Source organism: Empidonax traillii, unplaced genomic scaffold (assembly GCF_003031625.1).
Source record: "Empidonax traillii isolate 1590-97213 ecotype Southwest subspecies unplaced genomic scaffold, ASM303162v1 scaffold823:size356304, whole genome shotgun sequence".
Classification (NCBI taxonomy): domain Eukaryota; kingdom Metazoa; phylum Chordata; class Aves; order Passeriformes; family Tyrannidae; genus Empidonax; species Empidonax traillii.
This window is the reverse complement of record NW_020956016.1, coordinates 184,936-203,855: the sequence shown is the minus strand read 5'-3', so window position 1 is coordinate 203,855 and position 18,920 is coordinate 184,936. Positions and strand designations below refer to the sequence as shown.

At 36.7% G+C, this 18,920-nt stretch overlaps 1 protein-coding gene across 1 annotated transcript in view; it reads right to left on the bottom strand.

Moving 5' to 3' along the window:
• Window positions 1-11,718: 11,718 nt before the first annotated feature.
• The window catches only part of KCNB2 (potassium voltage-gated channel subfamily B member 2), a 178,195-nt gene continuing 170,993 nt past the window's right edge, over window positions 11,719-18,920 (bottom strand). The window contains exon 2 of the mRNA XM_027901924.1: window positions 11,719-18,298. Within this exon, the coding sequence (XP_027757725.1) occupies window positions 16,136-18,298 (2,163 nt within the window). The 3' untranslated portion in view covers window positions 11,719-16,135. The remainder of the gene's footprint in view (window positions 18,299-18,920) is intronic.

The following is an 18,920-nucleotide window of genomic DNA, read 5'->3' as shown; positions in this document are numbered from 1 at the left end:
GCCTGACAGAATTCCCTGCTTAAATGAAGAGGTTCTTTAGTTGGCATGACAGACTAGTTAAACTTTACAGTCTGAAACAGTGTTAGATTAAGTAATTTTTAAAATATAGCTTGGAAACCATGCGGAGATCCAGTGGCATTTCTATTTACCTCACTAATCACTGGTTTGCACTGTTACTGCAGATGTAATGTTCTGGAATACACCCTAGTAATCCCGGAGTTCAGAGTCCTCCCCAAACATTTTCCATTGTTTTGTTTTGTTTGTTTGTTTGTTTTTGTGGGGGCCTATTTGTTTTTGTTTTGTTTTTCTTTCCCCCACAAACAGTACAAATTGCAATGATTTCTTTGTTCTGAAGGCCTCCTTTTCTTTTACATCTCTGTGTGAATTGGTCTCCTATTATTTTCATCCTGCCTCAACTAGAATAAAAAATCCTATTAAAAAGTATCTGTCAGAGAAGTTGGGAAGGTGGAAAAAAGAAGTCATGCACTGAAAACTTCAAGGTGCTTGATCTAAGGTTTTTGCCGTGTTAGTCCACTTTATCTCTTTAGCTGTCTTTTCTGCTTAAAAGGCATACTTCCAAAGCTGCTGAGCTTTGTCAGGTGTGTTGTATTACAGTCCTTCCTTTGTTTCATAATAAAGCTGCTGCTTTGCTCACAAACTGTAATTCCTCCTTTAAAGTGTTACAGCATAGTTTTTTGGTTTTGTTGTTTTTTTTAAAAGATCTTACTAGCAGTGCTGAGCCAGGAGACAAACTGAACCAGTAGACTTTCGAATGAGATATATTAACATTCTCACACCGTTAAACATACATTTAGTTATAATAGTGGTTATATAGTATTACATGCAGTGACTTTGGAACAAAGGTGAAGGAGTTTGTTTAATACTCTTGATACATGTTTAATCAGCTAAAATGCTCCTCTGCTATAAAATACCTTATTAAATTAGTTCAATCTTAATTATTATGTGATATGGAATGATGGAAAAATCAAAGTAACAGAGCTTTGAAAGTCTTTTAAAAATAATATTACTGAAATTATTCATCATATATAGAAATACAGGACAGGCTAGACTTCTGGTAGAATACTGTTTTAAAGAACAGATCTTGGAAAATCAAATTACTGACAGTAACTTTCCATTCAGTGAAGGATTTTACTTATGAGTATGCCAAGATGAGGCAAGGATAATACCATGTAGACGTTTCACAGATTTATGGGTGTTGTTCCTCAGCTAATCATACAGAAGTAATTAGATGCAGTAAATTTCTGAGAGGAGAAAAATACAGTGGGTAAGGCTGGTATGCAGTAGCAAATAGTTATAGCTCTGCAACCATGTTCTGTCTTTCTTTGATTGTCTGGGCATGTGTCTGCTCTGTTTCTGCTGTTGTTTGACTTTGCAGACAAAAGTGGCAAGGCTGAACCAATGACTTCCTTGTCCCAGTCACAGGCCATGCTGGTGCTGGGGAGTTCCCATGGTGAGGTCTAAACCCAACACTTCTGTACGTCAACAGCCTTTATGGGAGATCTGGAGGTTGCTGACAAAGCACGTGGCCCCTTTGTGGATGGATAGTTCTGCTTCCAAGGGGACAGATTTCCTTATGGAACGCTGCTCAGTGGAAAAGGAAGAATTTTCTGATTAATTAACTACAGAAATTGAAAGAGAAAATGAGTGTAATTTTCCGGGACCTGCTCAAAAGCAGGGTATTATCCAACATATATGTACCCATTTTTCTTTTCTTAACTTAGATTACTTGATTAAGTATTAAAGATTTAGACTGCTTTCCTTTAAATAAATCCATTTTATAGAATAAAATGGAAGGGGAATTTAAAAATAAATGAAAGGCTAAATTTCTCCTGTTGAGAGTACTGTTAGCACTTGTAAGATATCTGGATGACTTCTGAAACTTAAACTATAGATCTCATTGTATGCTTTAAATACTAGACATTTTAATGGCTCATTAAGCTAATGTATGTATGAAAGAATAAAAGCTGCATTATTCTCAGTTAATGTAATGCAGTTTTAGAGACAAATGTATTACAGTATTCAGTATAATGAACTCAGCAGGGCCTCCTCCCCTTTGCTGAGATTAATTCACACATAGAAAAGGAATTGATAGGTATTTTATTCTGTCCCTGCTGAAGAACTACATATGAGACTTTAGTTAAAGACAATGCAGCTGCTACATTATCACCAAACGTGTCCATTGGCACGTTCATATCACTGAATATTAAACCAGTGTTTTGCCACTGCATGAGACTCCCCTTAGAAAGAAGAATGGGGAGTTGGCATCCTGTGTAGCACTGACTTGTAGTCCATCTTACTACCAGAGGCAAATACTTCTCACATTTTGACTTTACTACATGTCTCTTATTTTAACCAGGGACGTGCTCTTATAGCCCTTATGCAAAATTACCAGTGAAGTTATATGCAATTCTCCTTGGCTAAGAGCATAGAACAGCTTGGGTTGGAAGGGACCTTAATGATCATCTAGTTCCAACCCTCCTGCCATTGGCAGCAACACCTTCAATTAGACCAGGTTGCTCAAAGCCCATCCACCATGGTCTTGAACACTTCCAAGGATGGGATATCCACAACTTCTCTAGGCAACCTGTGCCAGTGCCTCACCATACCATAAAGAATTCCTTCCTCATAGCTTATTTAAAACTACACTCCAGCTTAAGGCCATTCCCCTTTGTCCTATCACTACATGCTCTCTCCAGTTCTCTTGCAGGCCCCTTTAGGTACTCGATGGCTACTCTAAGGTGTCCTTAGAGCCTTCTCTTCTCCAGGCTGAGCAACCCCAACTCTCTCAGGCTGTCTTCATAGGAGAGGTGCTGCAACCTCTGATCAACCAAAGCATTTAAGTCAATTAAACAAATCCATAGTATTTACATGCCTTAATGAATTTAAATTATATTTATGGATTGCCTTTTATGTGAATGAAGATTACCTGATAAAGATATGCAGAAATTGTCCCTGAGTTACTGGCCAGGTACTGATATCTTTGGTATACGGAGTAATGACTGAGATTTGGCACCATTTTCTGTGGAATTATACCTGAGATACACAGTTCCATCTTAGGTAACTTTACGTCCACGAAATGGTCGTTAGAGACCTCTCAGAAACTTTGCTTGTTTAGAAGTAATAATTTATTTATGTGTTTGTTTAAGTTTGCCAGGCACTAGGAACTAACAGCTTTGCAACTGTTCCCAGTGTGAAAATAAGATCTTAAAAATATGATTGTCTGGCTCTACTGGTTAGCTGAACACTGTATGTGTTTAGCAAACTGGAAGAAAAAGATGGACTTGCGACAACTTTAAATACTATGATGATATTAAAGACAGACATACTTAATTATATATCTGTAGAAGTGTCAGAGGAGATGAGTTGTGGTGAATACCATAAAATTTGAGATTCAGTTGAACAGGTCAAACTAAATCTGATGCTGTTACCAACCCAACTGTTGTTTAAAAATGGGAGGTTGGTAGACTTCATTAGATTTCTAACACTGTTTTAAATAGCTCTTGTGACAGACAATACCTCTGAACACGTGCATAATAAGAAAGTAGTTTGCCTTGATCAGACATCACAATGAATGTCAAATTAATTTGCAATATTAGTACACTCCTAAAATTACAGTTTTATTCATTCAGAGCCTGGATATATTGCTGACAGTCCCTGTGTTTTAATTCTGCAGAAGTCATGACTAGAAATTGCAAGGAGAACAAAACATGCTGATTATTCAAAAATCAATTTCATTGTTAGCTGCAGGGAAATACTGAAATGAAACTTTACTCACAGAAAGCAGAGGTAGTGGCATATTTATGCAGTGGTGCCTGTTAAAATTTGTTTCTTCTTTATTAATTTTCATGCCTGAGAATGAGGGCTCAGATATGAAAAACAGAAACTACTCTTTTCTGTTATTATTTAACACTATGAAATTGATTTTCTTTCTGTATGTACTACAATCTTTATTTCTTTTGATTACTGGGAATCTTATTTTGTCCTCCCCAAGAAACATACTTGTGAAACTTGCTCCAAGTTACAAAACAGGGTTTGCTTACATGCTCCTGATGAGCAGGGTGGTTAGGCAAGCAAGAGCGGGTAATAATTAAAGCAGCAGTTGTATTGTTGCTGCTATAAGAAAATTCTTGTTTTGGAGATGTAACTGTTCATACCAGAATTAAATTATTCTAGTCTAGGTATCTTTTAATTTAGTGCCAAATATATAAGCCTCATGGCAATCACAGTGAAGCGAGGGTGTTAACACTTCCATTTTTCTCTGTGCATGGAAAATGATGTCCTGGTAAATGACTTATTTTGGTTCAGCTGTGAATGAGAGCTGTGGGAACCGTGAGAACTTTCTACTGTGCCTTGGTGAACTGAGAAGTCTCTCTAGATTGCAGCTATATCATAGCACATATTGCAAAGTATTGCAAAGTTTTGGTTTGCAGGCTTCGGTGCTAAGGCAGTGCCAGATTCCATATGTGCTCTGTGTGCGTGTGGGTGTTCATATGTATATGTATGAGGAGTCACTTGCTCAGGTGGTCAGCAGACTTGCCACTGGAAGATGAGTCACAGGTACAAGATGTTTCTGTCATACAGCATCCTGGCAAGGGACTGGAGAACTGAAAACTCAGTTCCTTTCCAAGTATCGTACAACTATGCCGGCTTCTTTATGTATTTTAATGAAATCACTAAACCACAACTGGTAAGGAATTACAGTGGAAAAGGTGGTAAACACAGATTGTCCCTTGAGTGGCTGAGCAAATGAATTTTACTTCCTTATGAATCTCGGTTGTGTCATTGAATGCACTAGTGTTTAATAAGGTCAAAACATTTCCTGCTATTGGGGGATTCATAATGGCTCTTTTAACTGTGGATTGTCCAGAGTCTAATCGGAGTGAAATTCACTTTAAAATTTTTTCCATAATGAATGCACTAAATTGCAAAAATATCTTAAGAAGCTTTTTAAACTTCAATAGCATGGATATGCATAATGTACTGATACTTCACAGTTGACAGCTCATCTCTTGCCATCTAGTAGAAACAAATTGACCTGGGAAGAGATTTTGAAAAATGGCAAATTGCTATTTGAAAACTGCAACATAAGAGAGAAAATCATAAAAATAGATTTCTCCTGCAAAATAAAACAATAGTTTCATTATTAGTTTAATAACAGTGAATGATAAAATAACCTGAATGTTTTACAGTAGGAATACCTAAATGGTAATTTAGTAGAGATTAGCAATAAATTGTTCCTGTACTGATTTCCAGTGTGGGAAAGATGATAATCTATAGAGAACATGAGTACGAAGGGTGAGAAATAACAAAACAAATCATGCTGATTTATAATAACTTAAAAATGTATTCCTTCTGGTGCTGTACGCTTGATGTGTCTTTACTTTCTGCAAATAAAATGTACTTTATAGTTATAGTAGCTCGACATTATTAAATGCTTTTTAAGATACAATTTAATGCATTTGAAGGCACATTGGCACTTAACAAATATTTTTGTCTCCCTGGTCTTGTGGCTTTGTTTTCATTAGAGAGGAAAATACACATTCAACTTCGTCGTAGCTCACCTGTAGCTACTAGACCCAGATAAAATCCTCATTAAGCCAAAGTGTTTGTAGTTTTCAGCCAAGTTAGCCAACAGACAGGTAAACCCTTGAAGGAAGGTCAATAATCGAGATACTGATGTGTGCCCTATGCATTTTCAGTGACAATGTCTAAGTTTCCATTTTTTGTTCTAGTGCAGAACAAACAATGTAAGTCAAAACTTTTGTGTTTCTTGCAAGATGCAGTTATGATTTTGATTAGTGTTTCCACTGTATAGTGATGAAATGAAAATGACTTTACATTTTGCAGTTCTGGTATCATTTCAGTGTATGACTAAGGAAAAAATAGTGCTGAAATATTGAAAAGTGCCTGCTTACTTACACAATCTTCTTTGAGACAGAAGAGTGGTCATGGGTTTCTGGAGACAAAAAATGGTCTGAACCAATTTTAGTCAAGTTTTGATATAGTTTTTTTCTATACTCAATGAAAATTTGCTTTCAGAGAGTCAGCAGAAACATGATTTAAGCCTATACTGTAAAATTAGGGTTTAACATTGTATCCTGAGTATTTAGGTTATTTCCGTCCCTAATTTATATCTAGAAATGTTTGATTTTTTTTTTTTTCTCTGAATAGATAGGGAAGAACACTTTTATGCTAACCTACTGCCATCTCAGTACTTTGTCAGTATGATCTCTATTGACCTGCTCTGTTCCTGGTCTGACAAGAATATTTCTTTCTTTAGGACCTAATCCCAACCACATATCACTTTTGCGTGTTACCATAAAACAATTTGCTTGCTTTCTAGCTGCACTTGTGTTCAGCCATAGGTCAGATTGAAACAATAAAATAGCGGAGATTTTCTGTATTTTATTTCCTTGCTAGCACTGAGTCAGTTCCTTTCTTAGGCCACTTTGGAGCTAGGATGAGATGGTGGGGTGCTAGACATTTGTTTGAAATGTGCTTGCCAAGAAAGAAAAGAGGGAGAGGAGAAGATGGGAAAACACGAAATAGCTAGAACAGAAAGATCTAAGCCCAGAGTATGATTGGAGAGATTTTGAGCTTGGAACTCCAGTGGTGTATCTCGGTCCCTTGACTGACCAGACTCAGTGCCTTTTAGAAAATGCTGTCACTTTTTTTCTCCTATGTGACCTTTCTGTGTAGTTAAAATCTGGAGGGTTAGGGGATGTATATAAGGCCCAGGTTTGCTGAAGGATAGAACCACGTGGCAGCTGGAATATAGAACTGCAGTTTTGCAAATACTTTTGGGTACCATCATTAGATATGTGGGCTGCAGGCTGCTTGGTTATTGAATAATATATAACCCCCCTAATACTTTCCTTAGAATGCAATTATTTGGATCAGTGCCAAGAAGACGACACAGGAAGAAGCACTAGGAAGGATGTGGGTTTTGTTTTTAAGGAAAGAAGAGGTTGGGAATGTGTTTGAGGTAGAATAGGAAGATAGAACATATTTAGATTTATGTTCAGTGCTGCATATTCATAGAGAGAACCCTTAGATTAAAAGCAGAAAGGGAAGAAGCTCTGCCATGCAGTGAATGGTGTATTAAGAGATGTACAGCACAGTGAGGTTGTGAAACTAAAGTGTGTCTCTGTGCTCTCGCATAAAAATTGTTATCAGCATGGTCACCAAAGGGTTGAGTTTAGACTTCCATTTTGATTTCACTGTAATGCTCTTCAGATGTAGAAACTTAAAAAACAGCTTTCTAATTTGAAGGTGAGGGAATCATACTCCTTATTTTCTGAATGGTAGAGTTGCTCTGTTATAGGTGGATTTGATGCAAAACTTAGCCTGTAAAAAAAAAAAAAAATTTTTTTTCCCTTACTCAAAGGAGTAAAATAACTGCCACTACAACTTAAATTTTCTCTTACAGTTTTTGGCCTATTTAAAAATCAGTCCACTTTAGGCAAGAAGGTGATGGGATCCAAGCTAGGTTGTTTCCTTATTTATTTATCTTCTATGTCTGAATGTTAGGCTGAGGTACCTAGGTTTAACTGGCCAAAAAAGGACTACTAAATATTTTCTTGCTTCTGCTTTCCATCCTGCAAATAATGTTTAGTCTTCCTTGTAAAGTCATTTGAGGTTTTGTATCTACGACAGTGCAAGTAATAATTACCAGTAATTCTGAACAGAGAGGAAAAAAAGGCTTAGAAGCATTGCATTTCATTTTTTTTTAAATGGAATCTGACTTTATTTGCATAGCCAAGTGATTTATTTCTGTACATATTGTCTGCCAGAGATCCTTTCATAATATTGTTAAGTAATGAAATCTGAAGACACTATGGGTTATTGTTTTGGTATATATGCAATGTTCAATGTAAAGTGATTTCATGACGAGAACTGAAATGAGACACAGATGATTCATTTACACATTTATTTACTATCCTGCTTGTTCTATCAGACTGAAATGGAGAACAATGCATTTATTTTACAGACATTTGACATAAATTAAACAGATATTTTGATGTTGAACAATTGTACAGACTACAACATGCATATTAATATGTAGATTGGTGCAGAAATATTTAGTTGATCAGCAAAATCTATTATGACAAAAATAATAATCACACTTCCTTTCTTATGAAGTTAAAATGCAGCTGATATGGAGACACTGATATGAATATCACTAAATGTGAGAAGTTATTAGTCTAGTGAAATCAAACGGTTAGTTGAAAAAATAAAGCTATTGCCAAAGTTTTATCTACAGAAAGAAACTAAATCAAAATGTTTCTAACAAATACAATAATAATAATGAAAAAAGCATGTTTGATGCAATTACCATTGCAAAATGCCCTATTATTCCCCTGCCCCACCCCCAAATACAAACAACGCATGAAGCAAAAGCAGCATATTCTCCCACAAAATGTCTGGGGCATTTTGTAAAGGCAGATGAATGAGATTAGACAAGACTTATCACATATGCTTTTATCTCCTAGTGACAGTACTTTTAAAGAAAGATATGTTATTAACATAGCAATTTATGATGAAATGTTGCTAAATCTGTAAAACTGAACAATAGTGAAGACACTACTATCGCCCCAAGAGAACTTGAAAAAATACTGTTGTGCTTTTTTTTGTTTGCAGCATTCAGAGCATTCACAGAGGAATACAAAGTAAAGTCCATTAAACTCAATAAAACTGATAATAGTCATGCTACCGTATCTATGAAACTAACACAGTAATAACGTATAAACATGAATTAGTACACATTTTTAGTTGATATTTACAGTGATCTTAAAGCAATAGGCTATGTATTCAATGTTCAGATTCTTTGTACACTAATCCCTCCATGTTTCATCTTATCAGCATGGCTCCTTTGACTTTTGAAAGAGTTATATAGGTAAAACTCTTCAGAACTCTGAAAATTTAGAGGTATAAATCCAGAACTCTGCATCCTAGCAGAAGTACCCATGATTGTCCCCAAAAGTATTTGTGTTTTGTGTTTTTTTTTCATTTTGTAACATGTTAGAAACTGTTCCTTTTGCCTAATGCTATAATATATTGCTCCATCCTTCAGTTTTATACAGGCAGAATTCCCACTGGCGTTCTGCTTAAGGACTTCAAGAACAGGCATAAGTGTTTTGTATTCTGAACCTCTGCTGAGAGATGCTATCTGAGCAAAACTTAGAGCAAAAATATCACTACAAAACTTATGTCCTTCACTTTGAAATCATTAAAAACAGTAAGATAAGGAATAGGCTTTTTGTTTCGTGCATTACCTTTTACAGGGTATGTCCTAGACATCAGAGCAACTCAGCACACAATCAAACCCCTACTAATTCCTCAATTTAAATAAATTGCAACCGTGATCCAAAGGGAAAGATATCTAGACATGGTAGATAGGCACAAAATACTCAAGCTGGGCTTCTGATCCTCCATCACTGCACGGCCATTTGCTTTTATTCATGCCATGTAAAGAAAGAGTTACTGTTAAGTGAAATAGGGCTACTTGCAGTCAATTTAATCATTCCACAGATTCTGGAGTAAGTCAGTCTAGTGCTGTCTGTACTGTCTTCATCAAATGTAACACCAACTTTAGACTCAATTGACTGTAGAACTATGCAGTATGTAAGAGTTTGGTCCAAACTACAAACTGCAACTATCCAAAGGTTATCAAGACCTTAATGTTTAAATGATTCCAGCTGGGCTAAGCTGGGGAACACACTGGGGACAATTTCACCTTTGGCTGTATATTGCTCTTTGTATGCAATACTACTGGAGACAATGAGAAAATCTGCTTGAGTAAGGGATTTAGCCAAGACTACATGGACTGCAGATAGTAACCATGGGTGAGATAGTCTACGTCTACATTAGCAAGTAGTACAATATAAGCAGATTTGCTGAAGACAACACTTTGTGCTGACAATTTATACTACATGTATTGGGGTACAGTTTTGGTCTAGCTCTCATCTGGTGCCAGGGCCTGAATGCTTCATCCTGGTTGCAACACAGCAGGTGCCCTCATGGAAGAAGTTTCCTGCTTCAGCTTCATCTAAAAGTAATCCAGTTTACATGGTCTAGGATTGCTCTGTGATGTGAATCAAGGCATGAAAAGCAGGGATAGCTGAGAGATTAATGCCAGGAGAGCTCTCCTGATTTCCACTAAGATACCAGTGTAAACATAGCCATAGAATTCCAGGTTTAGAAGTGTACATTACCCCTGCTGATTTTGAATATGGATTTAAACTTATCTGAGTGTAAAAATTACCCTAATGAAATAAATTACACAGACTGCTCTTAAATTCAGCTTTTATATTAATCACAGGGCTACAGTCCATGTCTAAGGTAATGATAGGTCACCCTTCTGTTTTGCTGGTGGGTTTAATTAGGATAATCTTATCTTCTTTTGGATTAAATGTTAGCTAATACCATGTTCTTTAGCTGCTTTTAAGTAAAAAGAGCACTAATATTTGTCTGCTACTTCCTTGTTCCACAATGGCATTCATCTGGATCTGTGTTAGGTTTCATAAAAAAAAAAATTAAATAGTAATCAATAATAGTGTGGGACTGTAAGGTATTACTGCTGTTTTGGAAGAAATCTCCATTGTACTAACAGGTAATACTTCCTAAATATCATAACACAACATTTTCAAAAAATATTACTTAAAGCTGCCACAAAATAAATACAAAGACAAGTACACTACCTTGCCTGCAGATGTCCTGTGGTGTATGATCACTGAACAAGAAGACATCACAATGATGCAAACAATTTTGTCTCTCATTTTTGCCAGCCAGTCACCTAACCTTTCTGTGGAAAGGAAAGTGATAGAGGACCTGCAAAGGGTTTGGCTCCCAGAACACCTGATCTGTTTTAGAAAGCATTTCAGCTGGAGTTTAAACTGACTACTGCTAAGAAATAAAAACAGCCTGGACAAGAGACAAATATTCACACTTAGACCAATGGCTGTCTTAATAGCATTTACCTGTCAGTTGCTTTCACAAAAGTTCTTCCAAGAACACTGACACATCTTGCATGGAGCATGGGGACACTGTGGCGGACACTGGAGGATTCAGAGCACTTTAAAACTAGAAAACATGAAGCTGTAAGATGGTATGGCTGGAACAATAACAGGAAGAAGTGACACTCAGCTCTTCTTCCTTGGTTCAAATGCAACAGAGTTCATCTTATTTGCACCAGACTACCAAAACACTTTCCCGACAAGACACACCTATCATCTTATTGGGCGCATTGCCTTCTGACTGCTCCCAAGAAGAAGTGTTTGGATGGCAATAGGAAGAGATCCAAAGATCAACAAAGATAGCAATACATAGTATCTTCTTTTTCAGGAAAGTCTGAAAAATTATTACAGAACAGATATTCATGTGGCAGGTGAGTGGGTAATAGCATCACTGTAGTAGAGACCTGTCGTTCTAGTAAAAAAATTAAGATGGAGTTGGACTGGAATTCGATCTTTTGCTACTGACGTTCTTCCTCATTAAGTGTGAACAAGGACTATTGTATGTATGATTTATTATATCCCTTTTTTTACACAGTTTACTAAAACATGCCTTGTTTACTTACAGTTTTCTTCCCTTCTTCCCCCTTTGCTGTGTTTGCATTTCTTGCTCAATCTGTGCTGGCTACTTTGAAAAAAAAAGGCATATTGCATTTTTTTGCTTTTAAAATATTTTTGCATGATCAAAATATTAAGATTTATTTTCTATCCAAGTGATTCAAAAGCTGTTTCACTGAAAAAGCCAGTCAGACAAGCCCTGGATATTTTTACCAATCTGAATGTATTTGCAATAGGGCTTCAAAAAGACAAGCGATTTTGTACTGGACTGTGGTTTAGAGATGAAGTTGAAGAAGTTAATTAAATAATTTGAAGGTAAACCTTGAAGGAAACAGAAGCTCAGTCAACACGTAGGGGAAGAGGTCTCCTTTAAAAGAACTTGTTTTCCAAGGAATATAAATATGTTGCCAGGTATTACCTGTTGGGAAATGACTCCAGAATCCAATTGTCAATTTGATTTATGAATGTTATAGGTAAAAATACAACTGTCTGTAGAGACTTTGGGTTATGAAACAGTGTGCTAAACAGCTCTTCAAGTCAGTTGCTCTAGTATTAGATCAGATATCACCTCTCTAAAATGAATAATGTTTGAATTTTGAGACCAATTTTGAAGTGAGGACACAGTGCATCAGATTGCTGCATTAGCACAGAGGCTCCTATGTTCTATACAATGTAGCATTAAAAGGCCTTTTGTGTATTCATTTAAAAAAGTGTATTTCATATAAATTCTGTAGTGCAAAAATTCCTACACCCTGTTACATTCTTTACATAACATTGTACGCTTCCCCTGTAAACAGCTTTCCTGTAGGAACTTCCTTTGCAGTTTGTGCGATATATTATTGCCCCCATCCCACCCAGATTTGAATTAATGTGACTATTATTCAAAAACTGTTCTAATTACTCTGTGAACATCTTTTAAATATGTGCATTTGGTTTCATCATTGAAAAGGAATTAAAACTTTGATTCAGGACTCTGCAGTTCATAAAAAAATATAAAAAATAGATTAATTGCAAAGCTATCTCCCTGAACATTCTTCATTTTCCAGTGATACGAGGAGTCAGACCCCTTTCAGGTGCACAGAGAAGTCACTTCTTCCTAAGACTCCTTAAGTTGTTTTGAAATCGCACGGCTGCGATTGGAGACTGACTCCAGAGCTCCAACACATTCTCCCCTTACTGTGGTGAATGGGTAATAAGTCTGAAATGGCTTCAAAGTTTTAGAAAACCAGAAAAATATACTTGTGTAATTTTACATAATTTGCTGCATATCAATTCACGATGAAAGAAATGTTCCTGGATTGCACTTCTTACACCTGCCGTACTGGACTGAAATCTAGATCCAGTCCTGCAACTGTTCAAGTAGATGTTTTAATTAGGAATTATGCACGAGCTAGGTATCCAGAAGTGGGATCCTGTATATGCAGTCAAGACTGGAAAAACCACATGTCTAAACCTGTGCTTCTGGAAATAGTATTCAGCATAGTCAAAAGGATATAATGAAATTATACCAAAAGTACTTCTAAATCTCAATCATTTTGCTTCCAAGATTTAAAAAAAAGAAAATACATCATCTGCTTATAAAGTGAATTGCATTTCTTTTGCTTTCAAAATAAATGTGCTTCTCTGAAAACATTTAAAATACAGTGGCCAATAAGGGCCTGCTCTTTCATCTGATTTATATAGTTAAAGCTCCTGTTGATTTTCATCAAGAGGGAGAGAGTCTTGCCATCCTCGTTTATATTTCAGTCAGTCCCTTTTTCCACCAGACTCCCACTGGTTTGAGGGGAAATTCATCTGCACAAGGACTGAGGCCTTAATTTTACCACTTTTGAATTTGTAATGACTTTAATAGGGCAGAATAAGCTTTGCATAAAGTTTAACTGAGAAGAGCTTAAGGAATCAAATCTGTTCCTGCAATATGATCCCTATGGCTGGACTCCTCCCTTTCCATCAAGTGGCACAGGTCCGAGGGGGCTTTTCCAAAGTGTAAGGTTCACCTAGGAGAAGAAGCATACAGACCTCAATCTGGTCAGAACACCATCATTGTCTTGAAAGAGAATTTTCTGTGGATCCAGGGCATGGAACCAGGTCCCATTTGGTCTTAATTTGGACTTCAATAGTTCACTAGGATGAAAAGGCAGATCGAACAGGCCCATGTGATTTCATAAAACTGCACATAGAAAATACAAACCAACACTTCAGGCATATAAAAATTGACTGGCATTTGGTTTCAGTCACCGAAATATCCAGGAACTAAAAAATAAAGATAGAATAATGACTATAAAATATCAAGAGCTAAATTTTGGGACAGTGAGACACAACATGATTAAAAAATGTTACACAGAATACCATATAAATACACACAACTGATTGCAGCAACAAGTTGCAATGAACTGCAACTAAAGAAAAAAAAATTATTTTGAGAATTAATGACCAGACATTGTTTGAAAAAAACCCCATTATATTCCCAGTTATTCAAATGAATGAAGAGACACTTCAATATTATCTTTTTACAGACATTAGAAAACTTACGGAAATATAGAAAACTTTTTTTTTTTTTTTTTCAACCAAATGATAGTACTCTGCTCATTGTTAGGCCCAGTCACCAGGATCCTTATTTTGGGGCTCTTCAAACTTGCTTCTTTTCCATGGGACAGGCTTGAGTGAGGTCTGTGGCATCAGCCCAGCCATTTCAAGCAGAGGGCAATGTTGCAAGAAAAATGATGGCTCCTTTACATTAAATACATTTGATGCCTCGTTGTTACTTATTTGACAGAAAATGATAGATGAGTAAAAATTAACCTAGATCCACTATGGTAAGTAGAAGCCTGATGTTCCAAACCATGCACTGGTTGGTCTAAATTGCTTTTAAAATTTCCTAATAAAAAAAAAAAAAAAAAGAGAAATATTTTGCAGGATGTGCCTGTGTAACTGCATACATTTACTTATGATTAGAATTCATGAACTGAATAAGCTTTTTACGATTTTTGAAATTAAAGCAATCTATAAGCTTTTTTTTTATACTATATCATAGTGTTCTGAGGCATCAATAGGAAGCAAGGATGCTGAATAAAATAAAAAATAGCTTTTTTTCAGACAGCGGTTAGATGGGTACTTTGTAATGAAGGCTTTGGTTCAGCATCTTTCTTTTACAAAGCTGGAAAAGTCAGAGAAACCAAAGATGCTTTGGCAGTTTTCCATGGAGTGTTTGATGTTTCCCTTTATTTAATAGAAAGTCTATACTCCAATTTGGAACAACCATGGAAAAATGGGTTGAGGCAAAGTTGGTGAGTCAAGTGATATCTTCTGTCACTCCAAATGACTGAACTCAAAAACACAGACAGGCTTTGGGGTATGGAAGTCCTGGGGCAAATCACATATACTTGAAACCTGTTTTTCTCCAGCTATAGGATTCATGATAGCAAAAGGTACTACTTCCCCCTACAAACCTTGTCTCTTATGTCCTTATACCACAGTGGCTTCAACAACATTGCCATTACTGAAGTATGAGCATGTAAAACAAAAGGAAACAGATCTCAAAGATCACGTAGAAGCAAAAAGTGTTAAGTCAAAGGAAAAAATGGGCATGTGGAAAATATTTTTTAATACCAAATTATATTCCAAGAGATTGAAAACTTTTGTACGTATCTATATAGCCATTTGGCACTATTTATTGCCACAGAAATAACTATGGTGTTTAAATTTTAAAATGGAACTTTTTCTTCAGTTATGAAATGTTGGCAGTTTTCTATAAAAATATCAAATACTTCAAGTTCTGGTCATTAAATCTTTGCTTTTCCTCACAGGATCATTAATTAAACTGACAAATGCAATAACTGAAGTTATGCAAATAAAAAAACTATCATGATTTACAGCACAGAAAAACTAAAATACTGTAGTTATTAATTAACAGATATACTCATGAGCTTTTTAACAGAAAGCAAGATATGTGAGATGCTTTAAGTAGAAGTTGCAATTTTGCAACATAAGTCTGTACAAAACCTCCAGGCAGCACGCTGTGAAGGAAGTACCTATGTCCCAGGAAATGCTTTTTCCATAAATCCTTGTTAACCGTAGCTGTCCCCCCAACCCCCAACTATTTACAAATATATGCATTTTGCAAGCTCAAAGCACCTTGTTTCACATCTTTATGAATGCATGCATTGACATTTCATCCTTTCATGTGCAAATTCTAAAATTCATGTAACCAAGGAAAAAAAGGTAAAAGAGTTCAAAACCTGTCTACAATCATAAGTGAAAGGATCAAAAATGTCAGATGTAGCAGAACACTGGCTCCTAACAGAGCTCTCTTTATTTTATTCACCGTTCTTGAGTCATTTTTTCCCTGGTTTTTTTTTTTCAGTTTGTTACAAAAAGCAGTCTTTTTTTTTTTTTTTTAATTAAACAGTATTTAAACTAAACAACTCTTCATGCCATGCAAAAATAACATTTTATGCACTTTTGTTGAGGCTTTCCATGTTTTAGTTCATAGGCATTACTAATAGTGTTTTAAGAAAAGGTATTTTTATTGCTTCTGTAACTAGTCACATGCTAGTTTCACGTGTGGGACAATAACCAGTTTCTCCTGGACTTGAATGAATTTCTGGGGCAAATAAATGGTTTTCCATTTTGTGACCTTCTTGGTTACTGTCTGGCTTTACCTCACCCACAGCATGGTAAATGTCCTGAGTACAATTGTGGCTCATGCTTTTGGGTGAAGAGCTGACTTGTGGCTCCTCTGTTAAATTGTTGCCATCACTCCGTTTATCCCCACAGCAATTTGTCTTGATATCCTTTTGTTTTTCGTGTTTCATACCATGTAACTCCATAAACTCTTCTTCTTCTGCAGTGTCTATTTCAGTGAAGCTCCTTCTCTCTTTTGAAGGGAAAGTGAAAATCTTATGCTTAGGAAAGAGAGGGGATGATCTTTTAACTGGTCCCTGACAAAGTGCAGATGCATCAGCACCAAGTACAGGTCGTTCACTTTGTGGGGAATTTTCTTCTAGGAGAATGGTGCTGATGTGCTGGGGGGTGGCTTGTGTGAAGTCTGCTCCTGCTGTCACTGGCAGTGGCCTTGCGGTGCTCGGTGGAGTTTGTGGAGCACCACCTCTATTATCTTTAAAGTTAACTTTAAGGGATCTAGATTTTAATGGGTTGCTACCTTTCAGGGAACTTTTGGGGCTTTCCATGGAAGAGTCAAAATGCAAATGACCATGTAAAACAGTTTGGGACCCACTGCCATCACTGATAACAGCTCTGTTGATTGGATTATAGTCAAAGGTGATGTCGGTTGGAGAAAATCCTCTGTCTTTTGCAAATGGTATAAACTGAGAACCTCTTGCTCTTTGGTTTTCTTCCAGGTTAACAGCATCAGTTGCAAATCTCATTTGCAGGTGAGAGCCAGGAAACAGAGAGAGGGGAGACCTCTCTGTTTCTGTGAAGTCAGTTGCACAACTGGCAAAACTGTCGATACTGGATGTGCTTCTCATGTCCGTTACGATGTCCGTAGGTCCAGCTGGTAACGGATCTCTCTGACCTGAAACTTCTTCCATTTCTATTTCTTCTTCGTACACGGGTGGCTTTGCTGACTGGTCTTGGTAACCAGCATTAAGATTAGGCTGAGACTGAGTTTTAGTAATTTCATTATACAGCATCTCCAGTTTTTGGGCACTGAGGTGCTGAGGGCTGGAGGATGCTGCAGCATTGTTTAATTGCTCATGAGAGTCTTGTTGACTAACTTCTTGGTACTTATTCTCATAAGACTTGTTTGAACTTGTTTCAGACATTGTCCTTCTGGCCCATTTCCACCGGCTTGGGGACAGGTGGTTGTCATCAGATGTCTCCTTTGGATTCACTGCTTCTCCAAGCTTACCTGAATCTACTGCTACATCTATCATTTCCATACTGCGAGCAAAGGCATCTTTAAGATTCATGGAGACAATACTGCCATTTCTTTTAGCTCGCTCAAGTGCTTCTCTCCTCTTAATTGCCTTCTCCTGTCTTTTCTGCTCCTTATAAAACTCTGAGAAATTGTTCACAATAATTGGTATGGGCAGAGCTATGACCAGCACTCCAGCGATGCAGCAAAGTCCTCCAACTATTTTACCTAATAAGGTCTTAGGATAAATGTCACCATATCCTACAGTAGTCATAGTGATTGTTGCCCACCAGAATGATGCAGGGATACTTGTAAATTTTGTAGCATCCTCATCCTTTTCGGCAAAGAATACAAGACTTGAAAATATCATTATTCCCATGGCTAAAAATAGTATCAACAAGCCCAATTCATTGTAACTCCGCCTGAGTGTAAAACCTAAAGACTGAAGGCCTGTTGAATGTCTGGCAAGCTTAAGAATCCTTAGGATCCTCATAATACGAAATATCTGAACCACACGTCTGACGTTTTGGAACTGCAGGACACTTTTATTGGACTCTGTGAGGAAAATGGTGACATAGTATGGCAAGATAGCCAGTAAGTCAATGACATTTAATGGGCCTTTGAAGAACTTCCACTTATTTGGTGAAGACAGAAAACGCAAAAGGTACTCCATGGTAAACCAAGCGATACACACAGCTTCAACGTGTGCTAGCTGAGGGTTGTCATTTGGCTGCCCAAATTCATCTATTTCTTGCAGCTCTGGCAGTGTGTTAAGAGACAAAGCAATAGTGGACAGTACGATGAACAGAATGGATACAATGGCCAAAATCTGTAAAACAAAATAAACAATATTTTGGTTAGACTGATAGAAATGTACCTGTCAGGGCTTGCTTAAATCCTTTCAAATGTACATGTATCAAATAAACACAGAATGGTGAAAGCTGCTTTGGCTGCTATATTTATTATTTTTTTTTTATTGTTTTGAATTTTGCACAGAGAGAAAACATTAGAATCATCTTAAACATGGTCAAAACCTGATTGCTTTACTGCCTGCAGTAAATCAATTCACTTCAGAAAGCAAGCCATGACTGGTCTTACCAATTTAAAATTACAGTAGGAGGTGTTATTTATTATTACAAGTTACCAAGTGAATATATAGTTCCTGCTAATGTGCTGAACATTATTAATTTCCTGCATTAATTGTAATTATGTAAAACTTTACACAGTGCAGAGACTTGGTTGGGAATGACTGTGTATAAAGCTGTTAATTTAGTACTACATAGTGCACACTTTACTAGACAAGCATAAATTTATGAGCTCAAAGTCAAAGTTAAGAAGAATAAATGAGATCATTGTTCGGGAGACTAGTCCCACCTATTTGTGACATCTAAAAAAATTTCAGATGCTACAAGAATTGAAGGCATTGGCCCTGAATTAGGTTGAGAGCAAGA